Raw genomic sequence first — 26,201 nt, 5'->3', positions numbered from 1 at the left:
AGTCCTGCTGTCACTCTGGACAAGTAGGGTCTTACTCGTTTCCAGTCATGTACCATGAGGCGTACAACATCTTCACATCACGATCCACTATTGGAACCAGATTGGTTTCCAATTATTTTATTGTTGCCCTGTTTAAAATGGGTGTTTCATTTAAGATTATATTATGCTGTAAACTGTCTCTGCATAAAAATTTGAGAATCACCAATAAAATTCTAAATATGAAAAAGAAAAGAGTCTGACCAGTCTGAAATGCTGGTAGCTGGACTCCAAGAAACTAATGGAGAGGTAAGTAGGTACAAGCGGTGGTATAACATTTTAACCAATGACAAAATGCCTTGACATCTGTTTACAAGGTGATTTTCACAGCTATGAAAGATCCCAATTAAAAACCACTCATCATAAGTTATGTTATTTGCAGTTTGGTTTAATAGGGGTACAGAACAGCAAAAATAACCCAACAAAGAATATATTCCGCAATTTAGCATTTCTACCAAGAAAAATGTTACTTGTAACAAAAAGACTGCCACAGATCTGGACACGTCCCCTGAAATAATTGAAAGTAGTCCCCACCGTCTACCTGGCAAAACCCAAATCAAATAGTTTAAACGTTCTGTTAGTCCTCTTCTTTCTCCACGTAAACCTTGGTGCCCACTCGCTCCATTTGCCTTGCCAGGTAACGGTCCCTGGCTGATAATACAGTCTCTGTATTACTGCGTTTCGCAAACTTGCTGCTCACAGAGGACATCTCTGTTTGTGGTTCTCTTTCTTTTTCCTCTTCTTGAGCCTTGCGCTTGGAGTCGTGTTTCTCAGACAGTGGTGGAGTTTTCTCCCTCGTGTCTTTGGTTTTCTTGTCTTTGTATGATTTGTCTCCTGTTTCTTTACTTCTGTGTCTTTCTTTATCTGCATTTTCTCTCCTCCTCTCAGGTTCCACCTCTTCTTTGCGTTTCCTGCTTCGCTCCTTTTCGTGTTCATCTTTGTCATTCTTTTGCCTGTCTTTGTCAGAACATCTCCAATCCTTCTCTCTCCTGGACTCTTTGTTGCTTTCATTTTCTGAATGCCCCCAATTTTTCTCTCTTTTGGACTCTTTTCTACTACCTTCAATATCTGAATACCGCTGTTCTTTCTCTCTCCTAGAATCTTTGTTACGGGGATCATAATCTTTTCTTTCTCTACCTCTCGGCCTGTATTCTTGCTCCTCTCTTCTCCTGTGCCGATCTCCGCTGCTTTCTTCTTCGTGTTCATACTTTTCCTCATATTCCCGATCATAATACTTGTCCTTCTCTGCTCGGCCTATATCACGTGACTCTTTCGGTCTTCTCTTTTCCTCATAATCCTTTTCTCTTTCATCACTGGAAGAACTGGAGTGTCTGTTTCTTTTGTGAGCCTTTGAGCTGTCATGTTTCATTTCGTCTTGATCCGACTTGCTTCTGGTGGCTGCTTTCTTTGTGTCCGGGAGGTCATCTTCCTCACTAGACTCACTGCTCAAATCACTGTCTGCATCTATGTTTTCTTCTACCTTCAAATCGCTTGGTTGCCTTGATAAACTAGAGCTTTTTTCTTGGTGGAGTTCATCTGAATATCCCCTTGGCTTTTCTTGCTTTACCCTAAAAATATAGATGAGATGTATGCTGAAAATGTTACACTCCTGAATCTTATAGCATATGTTTTACCATTAAAAATTAACGTCAAGCTTTAAATCTAATGGCTTGAGATGACCATCTTCACCTGCCTAACCTGGTAAATTTCACATTTCAGATTTATAATCTGGGCCTCTAAAAGATGTCTGTTTGAGTTTAATGAATTTACTCTCACACTGTGAATACTCAAAGCATAAATTTGAACATTTTCACAAAATTCTGTGCAATTTACTTTTACCAAATACATTACTTTTACCAAATCACAATAAATTATGCATAGGAACCATTATAAAAAAGATGCCACAAATTACTACTATCATCAATAAGTCTGAAAAAAGCAACTCTGATTCCTACCTCTCTGTGACAGGTGCTCCCCTTTATAGGACATCATTAGGTTGGAAGTGTATAAGCAATAGATTCCCTCTATATACAACTTCATCTTTTAGATCTTATTAGCAGGGGGGATACAAACAAAGTACTGGCATGTCAATATGGGCACGTCTAAAGCCCTGGCACACAGTGCAATGTAGAATAAAGTGTGCTTGGTAAGGAGACCTAGAACTAGGCTGTACAAGATCATTTGCTCCATTCAAGTTACAGGTAAATGTGGCTGTTTCTTACCCAGTATCCCGTAAGCTGCATTCGGGGGTCTCCTCCTCCCCCACAGCCTGGTTTAATAAATGCCTATAGAAGCCACTCAGGTCCTTTTGCTTTGTCACATCCAGAGATGCTGAAACCAAAGATAACATACAAACATAGAATGAATTGGTCTTCTTGGAAAACATCATTTTCAGGTAGATAATCATAATTCATTCAACAAACTCAGAGGCATCATTTTATTACAGACTAAATGGGATAACCACTCATTAAAAGCCTGTTTGCTGTGTGTGTGACAAGAGCCACTACACAAAACAATATTCTGTATGTCTATCATAAGTGGTGGGTAACAGAGGATTTGCCCTCCACAATCCACCCCAGACAGGATTATAATGGGGATATCTAATGAAAGCGGGGTTCTCCTGGCATACACGAAGCACAGCTGTCTGCCCGGCAGGACCCAACGTGAAATAAACTGGAAGCACAGACACCAGCAGATGCCACGATTTGATGAAGCCACGCTGCATGACATGATCACAGCCCATGAGCTGACCCCACGACGCTCAGTGCTCATGTTATACAGCAGCGGGGTTTAGGCTCTGGATGCACCCTGATGTTTATGGTATAGATTTTCAGTATCAAAGTACTGGTGCCATGGAAATGTATGCTTATAGCAGTGACCTCCAACCTCCCCTCTAACAATAACTATGTTAAATACACGCAAAAAAGTTAGTTTTATATTTGAGTATTATTTCTTTGTAAGCGTTAGTAGTGTTAGGGCAGATTAATAAATAGAGGGTTCTGCTACTGTGGCATATGCAGTTGCACAATATTCATTGCCCAACTTGTAGCTGAATAAGGAACCCCAAATTTAGGAATACCGATTCACAACTATATTAGAGTTAATACTTAACTAAATACCTACCTGTCTGGACACCCTGTTAAAGGGGGAGTCTAGCCATCGTATGCACGTTAAATTACAGCTGAGTACCCCTTTAAATCTTTGTGATGTCCCCCTTGCATATGTATTCTCCACAATCTCCCTATACACCCCATATGCCATATTTACCACCAGTCAGCTAAAATCCTGGCTCAGTAAGGGTTATGGGACCCCACCGCGCATGTGTGGAAAGCGCTTTCATCAAATGGCCAATCAGTGGCCTGAAACATCAGACCAAAGGAGAGGCAAATCACTGCATCTCTAGAGCTGCAGCTTCAACAAAAGGTAAGAGAACATATGCATTTATGTTAAAGGGAACCCTAGCTAGTTTGACCCAAGTGGAGACATAAATTCAGAACTTGGTGATCAGTTCCCTTTGATTATTTTCTGTTGCCTATACGTTTAACTGTCTCATGGTGATCTGTATAGCAATATGAAAGCTAGAGAGAGTGCAAGAGAAATAGCCAGCATTACTGAGCGAGCGGGAATGATGCCAAATCCGTACCCTCAATTTCAGCCTGATGTTTGTCCCTCTCTTCCTCTTCAGCCTTTTCTTGTAATTTTTTTTTGTAGGCAGATGTGACAAAAGCATCCTTGTCCTGAAACTCTTCTCCTTCCATTTCTCGTTCTTTCTGGATTTTTTTCTCCATTCTCTTCTCCTGCTCCTTCTTTCTCACTTCCACTGCCTTTAATATGTTCTGGATGTACTTGGGCTAATAGTGAGAATAGGTAAAATTAGAATGTGCATCTTTCGCACCAGTATTATGCAGTACAGCATTATTATTATTATTATTATTATTACTGACAACACAGCATACACACAATGTCATGGAACAAGGGGGTGCGCCATGTCCAATAACCCACATGGGACAGACTTTCAACTTTCCAACCAGGAACAAAAGCCTAGTATGTTAGCAGAAAGATAACTAAACAAATACAAGCAATTCCAATAACTTCAATCCACAATGTTTGGTCCTGCCCTCCGAAGGCTACTGCACAGACAATAAAACATTTCACCCAGGTAATACATGCAGTCTTAATATTGATTCAGTCTTACTATATGTGGCTGTATGAGGACATAACATATAGGCGATTGCATCTATAGGTCAAGACCAGCTAACAGATAGCTCTCCAGTGAATCCTGAACTAAATCTGTCAGGTCCCTTACATGTGATCACATATCTTCACAGTTCATATCTCCCAGCAACTACTGGATTGCAAGAATATAAAGAGGCTGAATACCTAGCTGGTCACTTACAGTAATTGTGTATTCAATATTTAATTTAACAAGTAAAGCTAGATAACTGTGCGGATCATTCTACATCCATTAAACACATATAATGCAGTTATTCCAAGTAGTCTGCTAATTCCCCATACCTTTCTGTCCTTCCCAGCCAGCAGCTTGGCAGCACTCTCTTCTTTCTTCTTCTGCAGATCATCATATACTTTGTCGTAGTCATACACAGAGGAATCCTCCTCAAGGGCTTTCTGGATCTCCAGCTTGGTCTAGGATATGAAAAAAGATTCAGAACATTTTTGACCCAAGATATACTTTTTAACGATAGACATTTTAATGTCGTGGAAATAAAATGTGCCTCAGACATCTACCGGACAGATTTGACTAAATATCACATTGAACTCTCTAAAGCATCTAGGGCTATTGTGTGGGTACGTTACCAAGAGATAGCTTTCCATGACTGAGTTCTTCTCCTGTTCTTCTGGGAATGTTTCAGAGAAATAAAAAAGTGGAAAAGGTGAAAGGGCTCCATGTGTAACGTACCTGTTTCATGACACGTTTCTTCAAGGATTCTTTCTGCAGGGTCTCGCCCACCGATGTCTGTGGAAAAAATACAGTTACCCTGAAATAATGTTTTACAAGGGTGCAAGAAACAGAATGCATCACTAGCTTAAAAATAAAACACCGCCAATCCCTGTGATGATCGGCCATTATTTCTATGATACCGCCACCAACATTACAGGTTTGGAGACCATCTCAATGTCCCTCTCTGTGAAGCCCCTGTGAAGCCCCCAAGGGTTTGCTTTATTGGGGGAAAAACATAACTGTTTCACATATGAAACATAACAGCAATATATTTTTTGCTATTACAAATTGTGATGTGACAGACCACAATATTACATTAAAGTCCATCCCGTTCATTGCTATGAGGCAATAGGTCTAGATTGTAAGCTCGTTGGAGCAGGGCAAATAAGTCGAATTGGTACGTGATTTACTACGCTGGAGAATATGATGACAGTAAATAATAATGAGGTGACGTAATGAAGTCTTACAATGGTCTACAAATTATATATATATCTAAAAAAAGATACAGTGCTCATATCATCTATTTAGCAGTTTTACACATTTTAATTGTTGAATTATATGTAAGGACATTATTTAATTAAAAAAACACTCTAAATACTTGAATAGCAAATAGCTAAAGTATAGATATATACCATATATTCCGGCGTATAAGACGAATGGGTGTATAAGACGACCCCCAACTTTTCCAGTTAAAATATAGAGTTTGGGCTATACTCGCTGTATAAGACTACCCTTCTACCCAGTATACAACTGGCTGGTTGTTGTATACAAAGCCTGCTTGGATTGGGTGGGTCAGCTCTCCTTAACATATGCCTGTCCACACACACACATGTATAGATATACACTGCCCTCACACACCCCTTCTCCTTTACACACATATACACGTACACACCAGCTTACAAACACACATATACACACACCTGTCCATACACAGACATATACATACATACACTGCCCTTACACACACACACACATAATTAGTATATCATACTAACATACACCTGTCCATACATACACATTTATACACTGTCCTCACCCCACACCCCTACCTTTACACACACTGCCACTCTGTGTGTGTCCCCCGAGATATGCTGTCACTCTGTGTCCCCCCCCGAGATATGCTGCTACTCTGTGCCCCCCCCCCCGAGATGTGCCCCCCTCCCCTAGACTTACCAGTGCAGACTCCCAGAGCTCCGGGTGTCTTGCGGGGCCAACAGGGGACATCTATTCTACGCAGAACGGTATACAACTTCCGGTGCCGGCACCGGAAGTTGTATTCCGTTCTGCACTGGTAAGGAGGATTGTTAAAGCTTACCGCGCAGTCGTTCACCGGCGAGCGTAAACAACCTCTGCTGCCTGCACGTCTGCACGATGTGCTTTAACAATCTCCCTTGCCGGGACTCCCCCGTGGGACACCGAGCAGACGTGCCGGCAGCGGGGGTTTACGCGCATCGCCGCTGCCGGTGAACGTCTGCGCGATGCGCTTAGACAACATCCCATGCCGGCACTCCCCTCGTGGAAAGTGCTGACAGGGGAGGCTGTCTGAGCGTATCGCAGAGTAGGATGCAGGTCCCCTGCACCGCTCAGGGGGATCTGTATCCTAACCCTGCCAGACCTCGAGCTCCCTAATGCTGGGCTAGTTAGAGGGAGGTTGTGATCTCCCCAACCAGCCCTGCTCATCGGGCGCCCGCTGATCAGGGCTAGTTGGGGAGATCATGATCTTGCACCTTCCTCGGCGCGGCCCTGAAGACCGGCCCAGGGGAGGTGGCTTCTCCGCTCGCCCCTCCCCCAGAGATTCGTGATTCTCCGGTCCGGCTCGGTAAGTTTTAGTACCCGGCGTATAAGACGACCTCCGACTTTTGAGAAGATTTTCACAGGTTAAAAAGTCGTCTTATACGCCGGAATATCCGGTATATATTATTTTTCCAAATAAATAAACTAAATCTCTAATGTAATAAAATTAGTAATAATCATCCCATCCAAAATTGTTCTTTTGGGCCCCAAGATCAGTTAGTGTGATGTATTTGTGGATATTAGAGAGGAGAGCGGGTTTCAACATAGTTTAATAAAGCGTGCGCGCAGATGTTTGTGTTGCAAGGTCTCTGGAGCGCTGGACACATTTTGCGCAGGGCTTCTTCTTTGACAGATAGGGCTTTTAGAAAAACTTTTCACAGCCCCTTTCTTTCATTTAACATCAGCTTTCTACAGTATGTCATCACAAACAACTGATACTGCAGAACCACTCAAAGGTTTAGTCTATCAACATCTTCATGAACACTACAAACATATGTACAGCTGGGCTGGAGATCTGAAGCTCATAACAGCAAAACAAATAGTCGCAAACAAAGTTCATAACGCAAGGTCTCTGCGAGCAGTGCTAGCAGCAATACCATACAAAAAATGTAGTAAAAATACTTTGTGGTAGGAGATCATCCAAGAAATAAAATCCTGAAAAGCCGTGTTTGTCCTTAAATACCTGCTGCTATAGCTGGTAGGCATGAGACGCTTCAAGAAATACTGTGTTGAACAGTCTTTATTCTTCCATAGTAAACATAACTTTATGTGGGCCCAACACTCAAATATATGAATATACATATATATAACATGAATATCATTATAGCATTCACAGGCTCAGTTTATTAATTTAAATGCCCAAATACTACTCAATAAAAATCCAACCTAGCAGTAATGAGCCTGAAATCTCGTTTGTTTTGGTCCCCATCTAGTGGGTTGTTTTTGAAGGTAGGTTAACCTGATGTAAATGATTTCTTGACTATTTGGATTTCCATGCTCCGAGAGCTCATCATCTGATGCTTGGATGTAGAAGAAGGATCGCCTGTGGCACGCAAGACTGCGGAGCCGGGATTACTATGAAGGGCTCGGTATATATTCAGTTGCCTTTAGCTGGCGTGGCTACAAATATTTGTGACAAATCACCCAGGCTTGGGGAGTACAGACCTTGCACAGTAAACTGATAAGAAAGCCAGCAAATAGATGAACCTGAAGCTCCAAATCACCAGGTTGGGGGTTCAATGTATCGTGAGCGCATGTACTCATCGATACAGTAATCTATCACAACAACAATTTGATCATCACTATTATCAACTTAATTATTTATTAATGCATCATATTCCGTTTAGAAGATCACTAGACAATTAGGTCTCCGACTTGGTGTAAAGACGTGTCAGTGCAATGTTAAATAACCTTTAAAACTCTTTATAGAGAACCATGTGAATCAGTAACAAAATATTCAATTTTTTGAGTTTGGGACTATTTTCAACAACTGGATAGTATGTCCTTATCATGTCTACAATTGTCAAAAACCACACGGCATACAAATAATATGCATATAATATATTATACCATTCTTAGATTCGAAGTTATTCCTGTTTATTATTTTCCATGTTCCCCTTTATGACTGAATTCATCTTAACAGGCGAGGGTTGTTCCCATACAGACTGGATGGGGTTGGATAAATGGGACATGTCACTATGGCATGGGGGGGGGTGACAGGAGCAAATCTCACCTAGATAATGTTAGAGAACCAGTAATATCATGAAAGTTAGGCACAAATTAGTAGATCAGACATCAGGACAGTTTTTAGGAGCCAACTGTAGTTTTCCGCACATTTTTCGATGTTAATTAGGGCAATTAGGGCCATCTGAAGCGAAAATAATAAACACAACGCTTATAAGCTGGTAAAGCAAAAGTACATAAAAGATATATTCACATAACTTAATGATGCGAAACAATTGATAAGCACACATATAGCATAACATTATTGATTTTCACCGATGTCCAGAACAGACTTAGAGCAGAATCAGGATTTAAACAGACTGCTGCTGTACGTGGCTGGATAGGGATTATAACCGACTGTAAATTGGTCAGATAAGCCTTGGAGTACCAGGTACGACTCATTTGTAAATAAAACAACTGCTGATGAATGGAACAGGGGCAGAATAAAGCTAAACAAAGACCAATGTTGCCAAAAAATGCAGAGAATCTGCCAATATGTACGTCAAATGCAACATGGTTCCGTCACAAAGGGCTGCTCGGGAGGCCTGGACAATCCTAGTTTTTTTCTTTTCTTGTGTATCTGTATATCTTGGAAACATCTGTGAGAATCTTACTCATGACTTAGCGCTAGCGAAAAACAGTAAACATTATTTCATTTTTATAGGGATATTGTAACGTATCAAATGGAAATTTAGCAAACTGTAAAGCCATGTAAATCTAGAGAATAAAACCCAACAGTTAGAGAAGAAAAGGGATAACTAAGCAAATAAAATAGTGTTTCAAAGGAGAGAGCCGATATAACAAATCCTGAAAATAGGAAAGATGCGGGAAGGAAAGGGTCATGAAGGGGGGTTGAAAATATTACTTATTGTTATATAAAGCGCTGTCATATTCGGCAGCGATGTGTAATCGGTAAGTAGAGCGCTGTATAACCATTTAGATTACAGAATGAAAAGGTGAGGACAAGTATCAAAACTAAAAGAACCCTGAATTGGCAGAAGAGCCGTGGTGAGTTGGATCGTTTTAGCTCATTATACATTAGGCAGGACCACAGCAAGACTAGAAAGGATGAGAGAATCCGACTGCATGAACTATGCATCAGGCAGGGCCACTTCAGCCTTACTGTGCAAGAAACTGGTTGGGGATGCCTCTTCATGGCGAATGGCGATGACTTGAAATAAACCTTCGTGCCATCCTACAGTAAGGTTAATGCGTTTCGCAGGATATCCATGTATTTCTTTCCAAGCTTGAAACAGAAGATTCAACGAAAAAGAACGAACCCTATGGAGCCTCGAGTAGTCGAAAGAATTAACATCAAGTTCAGGAGAAGGTGAGTGACATGCAAAGCAATAATTACACCAAGTTACCAAAATGCATCACCTCCCTGAATAACATGTGAATAATACGAACGTTATACATCTCCCATCGGTGGGCTGAGCCACCCGGTTAATACTTTTCAGCCATAAGCCAAGCAAAGCCAACATATTAAAGAGAAGCACCTGTCTCTTGTTTGGCTGGAGTGTCAGTCCATTTAAAGAAAGTGTGAGTGATACGAATACTTCCCCGACAGGGGTTTATAGTAACAATTTCCTGCTGTGCCACCAGCCCTGATAGATTACAATTTCCGGTATCATTTGTATTATCCTTAGTTATCAACAGGTCTTTTATTAAAAAAATTTCAGGCCCAGCAGCAGAGCTGCCGTCGTGTCTGTCAGTCTGTCCGCATGAAAGCCTTTCTTTTAAGGTACAAAAGCTTGTATCTCAGTCTATTTTTCAAGGTAGCAATATTTTCACCTGCAATGTTTGGGTTCTTGACAGCCTCCCTTTGTGTGAACGCAGAATAGATCCCGAAATAATGGACGGATGCCAGTAATTGAACACGGATTAGCGTGTCAAATGTGTCATCAATTAATCTTGTTTGCACGCATAGTAAATGCAAAAATTGCAGGAATGCAGTAATATTTGTAAAGTCTTTAAACTTGCCACGATGGAGACCTGAAATGTATACATATACACTAAAAGCCAGGGCTACAGGGTGAGCCTTAGAAAGGATCGTTAAATGCCATGCAAATAATCAAACAGTTCCTCTCAAAGAGGCAGACACGACAAATCCAGAACGGTTTAATTGCCCCAGTCTCAATAAAATCTATTTCTCCAAAGTCATTACATGGGTTATTACATGGCTCCTTGAACCAGCGACACAAAAACGCAGGCAAGAGCAAGTCCACAACCAGAAGTATGTTACTTTAAGTTTCCACGTTTAAAGTAATCACATGGTCACCCTAGTTCTGTAAGTGAATCTGGTCATTCAGGTCATCCATTGGCACTGGACAGGCCTTACAATTCAACACTACTGTTGCAAGTATATTTTTACATATATGTATATATATATATATACCGTATTTGCTCGATTATAAGACGACCCCGATTATAAGACGACCCCCCAAAATCTGAATATTAATTTAGGAAAAAAAGAAAAAGCCTGATTATAAGACGACCCCATAGGAAAAAAGTTTTACTAGCAAATAAATAATAATTCATGTAAACTATTTGTTTGTTTTTAATTTCCTTTTATTTACCAACCTGCCCTCCAGTAATGCACATCTGCCCCCAGGCATGCCTTATACCCTCCTATATGCCACTCTGTCCCATGATATGCCTTTTAACCCCCTATATGCCACTACCTACCCACCCAGACACTTACCTACGCTGAGGTTACCATACAGGAGGATCCAGGTCACTTGCAGCGATGCGGGGGATCTGGATCTTAGTCTAATAGTCAGACCTCATTTGAGGTCTGATTAGAAGACGACCCCGATTACAAGACGAGGGGTATTTTTCAGAGCATTTGCTCTGAAAAAAACCTCGTCTTATAATCGAGCAAATACGGTATATATATATATATACACACACACACACACACAATAGTACATTTTTACCATTTACCAAAATGTAAATCAATATCTGGTGCCTTCAAGACAGCATCGATTCTTCTAGGTGTACTGGCACACAGTTTGTGTGAATCGGAGAACGAACAACAGATCACAATACGATATTGTCTAAGACAAATCCCTGGCGCCACGTCGACTGAGAATTTTGTCCTCAATGTGCGGCCCGGGCAAGCCGGAATGGCCCTGCTCACGGTGCAGCACGACGTGCACACGCCAGTCTTACCACCTCACGGTCGCACCATGAACGTTGGTCTGCCGACCCACCAGTGGTAAGACCGCCGTGTGGGCACGCCGGCCGCTTTAATGTTATTAGGCGTTAGGCGGCCGGCTTGCACACCTCAGCGCGGCTCTTCACCCCGCCCCTTTCAAGATGTGACTCAAGGGGGTGGGGCTCACAGAAGAGTTCCTCGAGACGGGGAGAGGATCGTCACGTCGGAGGAGAGCGGGGGAAAAAAAGAAAAGTGAAAATGTAAGTATTAAAAAAAAAATAAGTTTGAGGGGGGAATTCCCTTGGGACATCATTAATTTTTGTCATTGAAAATAAAACTGTTAGTTTAAAAAAAATCCTGGCTCCTAACTTGACTCCCAGATTCAAAGCAAATTTGTCAAGCACTGGTCTAAGCGAGGTGGATAGGTGAAACTCTCGCTTTGGAAATAATATTACTTATTGCATTTTATTTATATAGCGCCAACAATTTACGCCTCACCTCTAACAATACATACATTGAAAGTGTGTGACAGAGTAAGACGAGCCGATCCATTAGGTAAAAGAGGACACCGATCGCAAGCTTATAATGGACCAGAAATGCTCGGGGGGGGGGCAGTATTCCAGTTTAGGTCTGATTATATCATAAACTGTGGCCGGTTTGCATTGATTAAAAAAAAGACTATATCTGGTACGACTCGCTACAAAAGAAAGCTTTTGCTTGTTTTTTACTATGTGGACACACAGCGTTAGCAAACAGTTCTTTTGAATGAAAGGAAACTAGTAAAAAGAGAGCCGCAGATAAAGGAGGAGGTAAAAGTGAACACAAATTACCTTGCAGTCTATTCCTGTGCCAACTCCGTTTAACACGTTCTATGCAGGTTTCACCTTCTTGATAAATGGAAGGCAGACAATACTCTACACAACTTGTGTGTTTATAGAGATATTACATGACATAAAGCCAAGATTCAATCTGCACAAAAGGCCGACGTGCTAATGAAGTCACGCTCAAAATATAAAACATGGTGGGAGTTTCCCTTTAACTAGTATCAGGTTAAAAAGTTTGTTTTACCAAAAATAATGTTTTCTAAAACAATTCTAGTCTCTTGGCATGATACGTCTGCACAAAGCTGCATATTACCAGTTTGTATATTTTTTAGTTCTGTTAATTCAGATCAATCTACTAGACAAACACCCTGACTCCTTATCATAGTGCTTTGTGGTAAACAATAGAATGGCTTAGACTTAATCACCCAGCTAGACTCTAACTAATGAACCTCTATAAAGAAACTGACTTCATAAGCTTTACCATAAAGAACCTGAGAAGGGCTGCAGACAAAGGAGGCTTATAGGGACAAAATGATTAAAAAAATAAATAAAGTTTTTTGTCAATGCTACTGTATATAGAACTGTTTTGTATGCCGGATGGGACTTCCCCTTTAACGAATAAGGCATCCTATGTTAGTTTTGTTTTATTAAAAAATGCTAGTTTGGGATATGCCAGTAGACAGAATAGATTATCACTCTGCTTATTATGAACCTTTTATATAACCAACTAATTTAAAAATAAATGGTATTTATTGAAGATAAGGGGAAATGGTATTTATTCCACACAGAAGCCATTAATTTGTTGAGCCAGACCACAGTATCATACGACATTGATTTAGCGCTGTTATAAGGTAAACAGCGGGATGTACTATTGTATTTTTAAGAAAAAAACCACTTTCATTCCTACTTTTTTCCATTGTGTACATATTTAAAGTATTTTATTAAAATGTGAAAAATGATATTTTAAAATTGCAATTGGTCCAACATTATAGCTCAAATAATTTGAGTAACAACAATAAGTTTTGTTTATTACAGAAAGTTCACCCGCCATTATTATACCCACTTCTGGTTAAGAGAAAGTAAAACATGTAGGCACCCATTGCAATTGCTTAAAGACTTCAAATGTCAACTGAAAAATGGCCAAATTGAAGAGATTTCTGCTCTCTATGAATAGAAGATTATTTTAAATATTAAAAAAATGAATATCACCCAATAATCTAATAACCAGGCACTGCATTTTGTCTCATGAAGGATCTGATCGTAGGCTGGTTGGTTGCATATATACATAGTAATTACCACCATTGGGAACAAGTGAAAGATACAGTCAGCATGAACTGCATTCTATCCCAAACATCCGGGGGAAAGAAGTCCGCTGGCATTCCAGAGTACTAGCTGCATTCATAAATAGTATGCAAATTCAAGAAAATATGGGAACCTTCTGGATATTTTCAATAACAACCCTTTCCAAAAACAAACTGTGGAAGTGATTGCTCTGTCTCCAATCACTTGCCACTCGTGTGTTATGTCTCTAGCTTCCACTTGGGTAACATCTGCCAGGAACTCATCACCGTTTTCTCAAATGCCCTAAAACCACAGTGGAGACCTCCAGGTGGGCAGATGAAACAAACAAAAAACAACACTGTCCCTTAAAGGAGTACTCCAGCCATCATATACACGTTAACACATATGCGTTGTTCCTTTACATTTTCATGTAGTCCCTTTTGTCCCCTTCCTCGACCCCCAGCTGCAGGGGTTGCATTTGGCCGAATACATCTCCCTGCACATCACATACTCGGCTCCAGTCAGATCCGGCGGTCTCTGGGTGCAGTGCTCTATTTAGACCCCAGTGCACATGTGCAAGTTCTGCTAGTGATTGACAGCTTCAAGCAGCCAATCAGTGGCAAAATAAAGTCAGATAATGGAGGAAAAAGACAGCTTACCTAAAGCAGAGTATTTTTCTATATGGTAAGGGTGTCAGGGACTGCCCTTTTAATACTTACCCCCTTAAATCTTACATTATCAACAGCTGGCTAAATTATATATTTCTGTATTCACTCTTAGTATCTCTAAGGCTAGGTTTCCACTTGGGTTTTTGTCCGGCGTTTTTTTCTTGATGAAAAACGCCAGGAAAACTGCCAAGAAAACTGCCACTGCATTTACCTGCGTTTTGGCGTTTTTTCTGCAGTTTTTTCTGGCGTTTTAGCCTTTCTGTGGAAATTGCTTTTTTTGACCTTAGGCAGTTTTTCCAGCCTTTACAAGTTAGAAGTTTCACCCAGCTAAAAGGGATTAGGATAAATGGCAAGTATCTGCTATCTCCTGATGTCATTTACTTGGTAGACCCTTTTGTCTCTTTTCTGTGGTTTGTAAGGCATGCTTTATTTCGAATGTCTGCTCCTCTGGGAAGATTGGCCCCAAATGATGGTGCAAATTGTTTGCTGTTGCTTTTGGCACGCAGGATCCAGTTGATGCGTCGGGTATGTTTGTTTGTAATGGCATGTTTGTTCCAAATGGTGTAAAATTCAATATGAACCAGTCCAGGACTTTGTTTTGTGTGAAACTGTTTGTTTTCAGCCTATTTCTCGTAGGACACACAGATACTGGGTCCATCCTCTGCATTGTAACTGTGGAAAAAACGCCATAAAAAACGCCAGGACAATAAACCCACATGGCTTTTTCATGGCGTTTTTTCTCTCCCATAGACTTCTATTGGAGAAAAACGCCATGATTTCCTTGCAAAAAACGCCAGAGTGTCAACATGCTGCGATTTTGAAAAACTGCCACAGAGCCCAAAAAAGCAGAAAAACGCCAAAGAGGACTGAAAAAACGCCAGACAGAAAAACGCCAAGTGGAAATGGCATTTTGCGATTTCCTATTGATGAACAGCTAACATCTGGCTGCTGCGTTTTTCCACTAAAAAAACGCCAGGTGGCGCTATTGGCGTTTTTAGCAAAAAAAACCAAATGGAAACCTAGCCTAAGAAGAATTTGTATAGCAATGTAATTTTAGTCACAGGTTCTCTCTGGACAGGAGCATCAGGTTAGTGTACATACATGTGAACTGTAAGAGTACATACATGCTTGACGATACCAGCGCAGGTAAAACTGAAATCAATTTTTCCAGCCAGAAATAAAACATACGCAGGTTCTTTGTTTAACCATTAAATACCCAAAGTTTGAGCTGAAACGTGTCAACTCTCCAAATTCAGTTTGCGTTATAATTTGCCAGCAAGAAGGGCCGAGTTGAGCCAGCACGATGCATGGTTAAATCGGTGAGATGCATTCAAGAACTAAATTGGCCGTTCTTTCCAGAAGCTCACAGGTGTTGGCTCTTCTTATTAGACGGCAAAGCGAGTTAAAACTCACGGCAATCTACCTGTAAACGCACATTTAATGACTAATCATTTTGGAATGTGGTACTTTTGCTGTGATGTCATCACTTAAAGGAATTGCACTATTAAAAAAAAACATTGTGTCTTGCGGTTTTCGGCAGAAAAATGAAATAATTAAAGGATTTTTGGAGGCCTATGGCAAAGAATTGTATCATGCCAAAACAAAGCCAAGATGTGTCGGCTGGCAGCGTCCTGGAAATGTACCACGGTTTAAGAGTCATGTCGCAGTATTTGGAAAAGGGGATGCTGTATATTCACCAAGCTTCAATTCTCTGCCAGGATAATCCCCTTTGATAGCACAAAGAGCAAACTGTTTTACGATATTCACTCCCATAATTAAAAAAAAACTCACTGAACACAATGTACAACTAAATATACGAGTAACCTCTATTGCATGACATAAAAAGTTAAGCTATTCTAAGTTCTTCATTCTTTTTATACTTTGCTTTTAACCATCAAAACTTCAATGTTTTTGCTGTTTATACAGCTTTTTCAACTACCAGCACGTTCCTTATTTTTCTTTTTCGCACAGACAAGGCACCTAATCGTACTGGAAACGTTCTCATCAGCCCTGGGGTTCCCCTAACTTGCCTGGACTTTGATACATCTGTTCACCAGCACAAGTGAATCAATCATCGGCTCAGTCATTCTGACTGACTATCATAGTAGCAGAGACCGCCTAAAGCCCTGACCTCTAGGGGTTCCTTGAACACTGGTCTAATAACCACTGATCTAGAAATCCCCGTCTTCGTAGCTCTCCGCTTGTCTGCTTCCGATCCCATCTCTTGCTTTGATTTCTCAATACACCCCAATTTTTTCCTTCTGCACTATTGCATTTTATACACTCAGATGAAGGCCCCCTTGCCTCACAATAACCATATATATATATAATTGTCCATGCAGAATAGAACTAAGCTTTCTCATAAGTTTCAAACACCCATTTTTTGGCCCTTAAAGTGATGCAATGTTATGTCAGTGTTCAGGCCCAGAAAGATCACTGTATCAAGTGCTTTGACAGGTTTGTGTAGAATGTGCAAAGTCCGGATTAAGAAAAACTGCAGAAATCTTATGTTTCAGGGAAGGATGTAATTTGTTTTCCATGTTGTGCAATATGTGGACGTGACTGGGAAAGAAAAGCTGACAATGTGGCTCATGTGGGCAGTTTCTCCCAACTACAGCGTTCGGTGGTAAAGGCACATAGGGATATGGGTATATGGCAGTAGTTTTTACGTCAATCTTATAATTTTTTAAAATACCAACTTGAAAACGCATTTTTACAATCCATCTATATTTTGAGATATACGGACTTCTGACTGCTAATCACATTAGCCTATCTGGGTGTGGGAGCTAGAAGTGTAGTCCGACAGACACAGATTCTGCAATGCCCATCCCGTCTCCTGATCGGAGGACCGAGGTTTAGTGACTCGCCTTAAGTGACTGGCAGCACAGCATTGCTGTAAAACAGGAGCCCAACGTGTGAAAACAGCAGCTACATATTGAATTCCTTGTGTCAGGCATGACAGGGTTAAAGATAATAAATATCTTAGCCCCTACTTTGTATATAAACCAAGAAACCTTATTCAAAGCAGACAGAAAGCCTGACTTCCAAGACAGAATAATAGACCTCACTTTGTGATCATCTTAAAGTGTGAGGGTCCCTTGGCTGGACTTTATTAGAGTTCGTTCTAAATATACCGCTGCGAGGCCGAGATGCTTTTCTTGCTGATAAGTCACAGGAAATGAATGTCTCCCCGCGCGGCCCCTTATCTCCTAAACTCCTGAAATTAATACCTACCTAATAAAGAATGTGATATTGTGTAAGCAAATGGAAAAAAGAGAGGTTGATAGCATCAAGCTTTCTCATCTGTTAAAGGTATGGAGAGCAGGACGACTTATTACCTTTCATTTAATACCATTCCTACGTACATTTTAATAAAGGATTTCTATGAAAAAGCTGGACTGACTTGCATACAGCAGCGGGTTTAAGAGATCATTCCGTGATTGAAACAAAGTTGAGGCAGGTAGTATTTAAGTAGATTTTTAAGACAAGCAACGTTCCATCATTGCATATATGTGTGTCTGCGTGTGCAGATTTTATATTTCATAAAACATTGCTGAGCTTTCTCGAACTGAACATTTATCATAGAAAACATACTAACAACAAACTCCTTAATTTTGTAATCGGCAGGGTTCGCTATACCCCGGGTGCCATGGTGACAAGAAACCACTTTTTGCAGGGCTAACATCATAAATCTGGAGTAGTGGGTGCCGCTAGGCACCCAGCAGGGGTCACATAATGTGTGCTATATGACCCCGCAGTGTGCCCTTAGGTCAACTGCTTCATCGCACACTGGCAGGAAAGCATAGTACAACTTCAAATGAGCAACACATAACATATTACACTGTGTCATTTATTCAACAAAAATAAAGCCAAAATGGAGAAGCCATGTTTGGTAAACTAAGTACACCCTTAATGCTTCCATAGGAATTAGGATGCCAAGTAGCAGACAGCTGCTGATAATCAAATGCCCTTGACTGCCGCTATTAAAGCTGATGTTTTAGCGGTTTGCTGGTCTGGAGCATTCAGAAATGCATTAACAGTGCCAAGGAGGAGAGACATCAGCAAAGATCTTAGATATTGGATCTGGTGGTGGAGGGATGATGATTTGGGCTGGCTTTGTAGCCAAAGAACATGGGAACTTTGCAGTCCTTGAGTCTACCATGAACATATTTATAAATGACCTGGCAGTAGGCGTTGAAAGTCATGTTTCCGTGTTTGCAAATTACACTAAACTAGGTAAAGTAATACAGGGCGAGCAGGATATTACAGTGCTGCAGAGTGATCTAGATAGACTGGGCACACAAATGGCAGATGGAATTCAATGTAGATAAATGTAAAGTTATGCACTTCGGGGTAGGGAATGCACAAGCAACCTACACCCTAAACGGTAGTGAATTAGGGGTAACGACAAATGAGAAGGATTTGGGAATAGTTATAGACAACAAACTAGGCAACAATGTGCAATGTCAGTCAGCAGTTGCTAAGGCCAGTAAGGTATTGTCGTGTATAAAAAGGGGCATCAATTCGCAGGATAAAAATATAATTTTGCCTCTGTATAAATCAATTGTAAGGCCGCACCTTGAATATGCTGTGCAATTTTGAGGAAAAAATTCTAAAGAAGGATATCATAGCACTAGAAAGGGTGCAGAGGCGGGCTACAAAATGAATAAAAGGAATGGAGCACTATAGTTATGAAGAACTAATTTAAATCTGTTTAGTTTAGAAAAAGAGCGCCTCAGAGGGGATATGATAAGTTTATGTAAATATATTGGGGGCTAATACAAACCATTGTGTGGAAATCCGTTCATAAACAGGACTATGCATAGGACACGTGGTCACGCGTTTAGACTGGAAGAAAGGAGATTTAGTCTATGGCAGAGGAAAGGGGTTTTTTTACAGTAAGGACAATAAGGATGTGGAATTCTCTGCCTGCAGAGGTAGTTTTATCAGAGTCTGCAGACGTTTAAACTGCAACTAGATGGATACTTGGAAAAACATAATATTCGGGGATATAATCTTTAATTATGGGGAAACAGCTTATTGATCCAAGGAGAAATCTGACTGCCATTTTGGGGTCAAGAAGGATTTTTTTCCCTTGTTAGTGCAAAATTGGAAATTGGAAAGAGCTAAACTGGGTTTTTTTGCTTCTTTTGGATCAACAGCAACAAATTAACAGATATAAGAAAGGCTGAGCTTGATGGACGCATGTCTTTTTTCAGCCTACATAACTCCTCCGTATACCACAATATTCTAGAGTGAAATGTAAGGCCATCTGTCTGACAGCTAAAGCTTGGATGAAATTGGGTCAATGATCCCAAGCACACCAGCAAATCTACAACAGAGTGACTGGGGAAAAAAGGTGCTGCAACGGCCCAAAGTCCAGACATCAAAGCAATTGAAATGCTGTGGCAGAACCTTAAGAGAGCTGTGCATAAACAAACGCCCGCAAACCTCAATGAACTGAAGCAACAACGATGTGAGAGACTGATAAACTGTTTATATTACAGTATGGCATTAGTATGAGTGTGTATGTCAGCACATAGTGTGTGTATTAGCATGTGTGAGCATATAATGGCAGCTTGTGTGTGTTATCAAAGTGTGTTAGCGAGCATAAGATGTTAGCGTGCGTCACTGTATGAAGTTAAAGCGTGTAAATGTATGTTGGTATATGAAAATAAAAACTTTTTTTGCCTGGCTCCAAGTAAGATGACCAAATTTGTCAATCATTACAATTTAGAGCGAGTGACAGTGGTTCTGTCTTACTAGCAACTGCACTGGACACCTAATTAGATCAAGCTAGTATCTATAACAATAATAAAAACATATAAATAAACACTAACCCATCCCCAGAGGGGCAAGAGAATGACAGAAAGATACATTATTGTGCTAATTGCATAAAAACAAACAGATGTTTCAAAGTAACTCTCTTAATGCTGCAACAACACTTTATATTTGAAATGCTGTTGATCAATAAAATATAATCAACTCGACAAGAAAAGATTGATAATGGAAAATCCTTCAACTTTCTAAGCAATACGCGCTAACAAACAACGTCATATATTGGGATTTCTCTTGAAACAAACTTGGCTTCGGAGTACTCCGAAACCTCCCTACTTTGGCCTAAACCCAAGCAATGCATCACCTTTGTTATGACAAAGAGATATCCCTCACAGCTCAGAGGTCTTAAAAATGCCCCTTTCTCCACCCCATATTCCCTTCTTTATTCAAAAGCACAAGGCAGAATAAACGATTCTTCAAATGTCATCTTACAGGGCTGTTTTCTGTAAAAGAGAATACCAGTCTAATGCTGTAGTCTGCCAGAAAGTGTTCATGCTTCAACTAAAACTAAAGCACATCTAATATCATTTCAAAGTCAAAAATTAAAAATTGTCAGAACCAACATAACATTATTTTATCCGTGTTACACATAAAAACACGAAGCTTCATCTGTTTGAGGGAAACAAAATTAAAAATATTCTATCGTTTGGTGTGCAGATTACATACTTTATTTTTTGAGCTGGCTATCTCCTGCTTTGGTTTTTATGAATTAAATGTTAAATTTAATAAGGTGTGAGGCTTATAGCTCTTTAGTAGTGTTGATACTCCAAACAAGACACATTTATGTAGACTGTAGGATGGAGCTTGTCAGGACTTTTAAAATGCAAAAAAAACCAATACCTCCATAAAGAGGAATTATAACAAAAAGTTAAACAGTAGTACTATTTTAGCTTTACTAATACAAATAATTTTATAAAACAATAGGCAAATATGTTTGTCAAGACTCAATATGCATGTGTGAAAAAGTATGCAAACATTTAGATTCAATAGCTGGTGGAAATGGCACAGTAAGTATCTCTCATAAGGTTAATCAGTCTAATCCCAGTGGTGGCTCATCCACACCCAGTCGGTAGAGATTTCTTTCAGCTTTGCGACATTAGTGGGTTTTCTTCTATTGGCTACTGAATAAAAGTTCTACCACAGATATTTGGATGGTTTAGATCAGTACCTTACGAGGCCATTCCAAATGGCAAGCCATATTTTTAAGTCATCCACAGAAAATCTCTCTGTTACATGTAATTGTCTTCTTACAAGAGCCTCTTTAAGACAATCTTCCCAAAATTTTTCTGGCACGCTATAAAGATTTGTAAAACCATCCTGTCACATGGGCAGAAAAGTAGCCGTAACTTTCTCGGTCTATAACAATGCCTTGATGTTTAAACAAAGTTCTTTGGATAAAGACAATCATCATTATGGATGGTGGTCTTTTGGTAGGATAACTTTCCTGGACAGAGAGCGATATACTCTCTGGTCTTGTATTTTCCCATTTGTAGGTTACATGAAAGGGGATGATTGGATTGATAGTACTTTTAGATTGCTGAGTAGACTGAGGTCCTTGGGTCACTTAATTACACTATGATGTGATTCCACACAATAGCGTGGTGATGTCCACCCTCACACATATTCTGATCCCTTTATAGGATGGGCCTACAAAAGGAAACTCAGTAGAACTATTATATAGCATTCCACTATTTTTAACAGTACTCATGTATGCTCTGTTGTAGTTCTCCTAAAAAAACAAAAAAAACAGGCATAATATAAAGGTCACTTGGCAGTGCGTATCTCTGTAGCCAGGATTTCACACTTACCAGTGTCATTAAAAAAAATAAATAAAAAAAAAAAAAAAAAGGTCAGCACTGAGAAATGGATAAAAATAATTAAAACTGAAATCAACAGATATGCTTTTAACAAGTGCTCACCTTCACTGGGTGACAGTTCGGAAGGCAGAATAATTGCTGCTTATTAATACGTCTTATTTTAGTCACTTGAGGTTACATCAAACTACTGTAGAGCTGAAACAACGAATCGATAAAATCGATAATAATCGATAACGGAAATCATCGATAACGATTTCCGTTATCGATTAATCGAGTGATCAATTCGTTGTTGGAGCACTCGGCTCCTTTTACTTACCTCCGCGAGCGTTCCCCGCTTCTGCTACACGCTCTGCAGTCTCCGCCTTCTAGCTACGTGACGGATGTGACGCGTTCCGGAGGTAAGTATTCTTCATGTCTATGTGCACGGATCGCACAGAGCCACTCGCACAGAGCGAATCGCTCTGTGCGAATGGAGCCACTCGCACAGAGCGGTTCGCTCTGTGCGAGTGGCTCCACTCGCACAGAGCGGTTCGCTCTGTGCGAGTGGCTCCACTCGCACAGAGCGGTTCGCTCTGTGCGAGTGGCTCCACTCGCACAGAGCGGTTCGCTCTGTGCGAGTGGCTCCACTCGCACAGAGCGGTTCGCTCTGTGCGAGTGGCTCCATTCGCACAGAGCGGTTCGCTCTGTGCGAGTGGCTCCATTCGCACAGAGCGGTTCGCTCTGTGCGAGTGGCTCCATTCGCACAGAGCGGTTCGCTCTGTGCGAGTGGCTCCATTCGCACAGAGCGGTTCGCTCTGTGCGAGTGGCTCCATTCGCACAGAGCGGTTCGCTCTGTGCGAGTGGCTCCATTCGCACAGAGCGGTTCGTGAGTGTGGGTGCAGGGCAGAGTGGGGGTGGGGGTGCAGGGCAGAGTGGGGGTGGGGGTGCAGGGCAGAGTGGGGGTGGGGGTGCAGGGCAGGAGACTGGGTGCAGGGCAGAGTGGGGGTGGGGATGCAGGGTGTGAGTGTGGGTGCAGAGCAGAGTGGGAGACTGGGTGCAGGGCAGAGTGGGGGTGGGGATGCAGGGCAGGGTGTGAGTGTGGGTGCAGGGCAGAGTGGGTGCAGGGCAGAGTGTGAGTGTGGGGGCAGGGCAGAATGTGGGGGCAGGGCTGGGTGCAGGGCAGAGTTAGAGACTGGGTGCAGGGGCACAGTGCAAAGTGCTGGGTGCAAAGTGCCAGTGCTGGGTGCAAAGTGCCAGGGCTGGGTGCAAAGTGCTGGGTGCAAAGTGCCAGGGCTGGGTGCAAAGTGCAAAGTGCTGGTGCAAAGTGCTGAATGCTGGGTGCAAAGTGCTGGATGCAAAGTGCCAGGGCTGGGGCAAAGTGCTGGGTGCAAAGTGCTGGGTGCAAAGTGCCAGGGCTGGGTGCAAAGTGCTGGGTGCAAAGTGCTGGGTGCAAAGTGCAAAGTGCTGGGGCAAAGTTTCTTGAACAGTAATAGTCCACCTCTTTTCAGAATGTTTGGGGTTATTTTGTTTCATAAATATTGTGTTTGGGTTCTTGTACTTTGAAAATATTGTTTTTTATTACATCATAACAAAATAAGAATGTTAATGTAAATTTTAAGTTGTTTTTTAACATCCAGTTCATTAAATTCTTTTAAATAAACGAAAAATTTGCATATTGTTTTTTTTTATCCGATTAATCGAAAAAATAATCGGCCGATTAATCGATTATTAAAATAATCGTTAGTTGCAGCCCTAAACTACTGTACTAAAAAAAGCCACATCTGATTAAAATATATCGACTGTTAATTTTTGGGGGTTACTGTTATTTGTATATGTTCAGTTTGTAAATACCATGTGAATACAGTGCCACCAACTGGGGGCATGAAAAACACCCACTGTGAGAGATCTAACTGTTCATTTGGGTTTATAAAAAGTACAGATTTGTTTGAATGGAGCTGAAAAAAAATGTTTAACAGTTTCCAACAGTAAGGACTGGTCTGCCCAGGTGATCGCGCATGCCAGCAGCACTGGAACCTGTGACGATCAGCAAGCACCATCTCTGTGTGCTCACTTTCCTAAATATAGTATGGTATGCGTGTCATTGGCTTTTCAGGAATATAGCCATTATTTGGAGTCAACGCGTTAAGCATATACCTGGCTGCTGCTGCTGCTGCTGCTGCCGCCTTTAGGCAAAGTAGAAGAACCAGGTTATGAAGTTGTAAGCGCCTACGTCGCAATCTATAGCGGACTGTCAATTCGAGTTTGTTATACTCCATGCAGATTGTGTATATAGTGCAGTATAAATTGCTGACCTATAAAAATGATAATAATATTTGTTGATTGTAAGAGAAGGAAAACATTTTACACCTTACCTCCTCATCGGAATCATCTGCAAACGCTGAATGTCTTGGCAGAAATGCATTTTTCTGTGGCAGTTTTTTTGGCATAATAAGCCCATATCTAAAGTAGTAGGGAAAACAGGAATACATAAGTAACAAGCACCTATCCCAAAACATCACCCACATTAACAGTATATGTGTAATTTAAGCTTTTAAATAAACCTGTCCTGTTTTTATGTTAAAAGCATACTGGGTTCCAATTTGCATGGATTTCAGTGCACCCTCCGCATGGAAATTGGTGCAGGTATTCTATAGTTATTGGAGATAATAAACTAAAGCTTTTTACTTATTTAACATCTCACCACTTGCTCTGTTGGAGGCAGGAAACATTTGTATGTTCACTTCTTGCATATCCTCACAGGTATGCTTTTGTAACACATGCTTTCCTAGCATACATGCAATTGACTGTTGCTATTGCCACCGATTTCAATGGCAGCTCAAATGCAACGGCCCTCTATCGGAGCGCAAAAGTGTAGGAGCAGAAAGTATCCTTCCTGCATACGTGTCCTGTGTTCAGCAGAGGCAGCCAGGGGAGGAATTACATGAGGCTAAAGAATTCTTGCTGCAATATGCATGCAGTACAATGCATAGGAGTGCATGAGAAATGGACCCCAACATGCATTAAAATCTAAAAATACTTTTATCAAATATCATTGTTGCATGCGTGTTCTCCAAGGGTAACTGCTGAACAATAGCCAAATTTATATTCAGCAACATCGCCTGATTACATCAATCCCCCATAGAGCTTTTGCTTTTTTTAAATTATTTTATGATGTACCTGTAGGAATGAGATTATATATATATATATATATATATATATATATATATATATATATATATATATACATATATACACATATACACAAAGAGACGAAAAAACTGATGAAGGAAATAGCTAAAAAATCTTATGTTTTTATGTTTCTATACTCTTCCTCAGAGAAAGTCTCTGTCGAATAAAACATTAAAAGGTAAAACAACATGCAAGAAAATTCTTTACAGCCGAGCACTTTTTTATTTGTTTGCCCCCTAAAGTCGAAGAGCACTCTGCACATCTGCATTACCGAGGGTAAAGTCTGAAGAGGAGTTAGGGTGTCCATCTGGCTTCTTTTTTGAAGGTCTGGGGCAACCTTCCTTCCTCACAAAAATACATAAGCAATTTCCAATAGAAAATTACATATGGACACATTAACGAGGTTCGTTTAAAGCGCGTTCATCGTTTCATAACTCGCTTAAAACTCGGGGCTCAGTTGGCTAATACTGAGAATTTTAGTGTAATATGCAACGCACTGATACATATGTACTTCTTTTCTACTTACTGTTTCCCGGAAGCCGCCATCTTGCCCGAACAATGCGCATGCGCACTCTCACTAAGTAGTGATAGCACATTCGATACACATTATTATGTAAAAACCTTATACATGCCCGAGTTTCAGATTGACTTTGTGCATGATAAGCGCTGGGGTAGAGCAACATTTTTTTTTTCTACGATTTTTTTTCTCCAATACCAAAACAAATGTGACGAATCTGCTGTTTAGAATCAAGCGTACTTGATGCAATGCTTCGTGAGAATGAAATGAAAATGCCGCTATTATAATTCCAAGTTTCCCCCCTAAATTAACCGGTTATGTAAACTTAATTATGTAAATTAAATAATACAGCTTAGTGAAAGCTCAGTAGGTGGGCTTCAGTGTACCCCACACAGATGAAAAATTTGCTTACACAA

General features: G+C 40.7%; 1 protein-coding gene across 1 annotated transcript; it reads right to left on the bottom strand.

Moving 5' to 3' along the window:
- Positions 1 to 403: 403 nt before the first annotated feature.
- On the bottom strand, positions 404 to 25,856 carry NSRP1 (nuclear speckle splicing regulatory protein 1). The gene is made up of 7 exons (XM_053457034.1): positions 25,795 to 25,856; positions 24,452 to 24,539; positions 4,955 to 5,011; positions 4,552 to 4,680; positions 3,680 to 3,887; positions 2,259 to 2,367; positions 404 to 1,604 (listed from the first exon to the last, which is right to left on the bottom strand). The coding sequence occupies exons 1-7, from the start codon at positions 25,812 to 25,814 to the stop codon at positions 614 to 616; spliced, it is 1,602 nt and encodes a 533-aa protein (XP_053313009.1). The 5' UTR covers positions 25,815 to 25,856; the 3' UTR covers positions 404 to 613.
- Between the last annotated feature and the right edge of the window lie 345 nt (positions 25,857 to 26,201).

This window comes from Spea bombifrons, chromosome 2 (genome assembly GCF_027358695.1).
Source record: "Spea bombifrons isolate aSpeBom1 chromosome 2, aSpeBom1.2.pri, whole genome shotgun sequence".
In the NCBI taxonomy this organism is placed as follows: Eukaryota; Metazoa; Chordata; class Amphibia; order Anura; family Pelobatidae; genus Spea; species Spea bombifrons.
Note: the sequence above shows the minus strand (reverse complement) of the source record. Positions and strands in the feature narration are given on the sequence as shown.

Excerpts from the sequence above, each read along its gene's own strand:
- NSRP1 (XM_053457034.1), bottom strand. The coding sequence starts at position 25,814 with ATGGCGGCTTCCGGGAAACA. Across the intron at positions 24,540-25,794 it reads ATGGCGGCTTCCGGGAAACA|ATATGGGCTTATTATGCCAA; the intron begins GTAAGTAGAAAA and ends CTACTACTTTAG. Across the intron at positions 2,368-3,679 it reads ACATCAGGCTGAAATTGAGG|CATCTCTGGATGTGACAAAG; the intron begins GTACGGATTTGG and ends CTTTGGTTTCAG.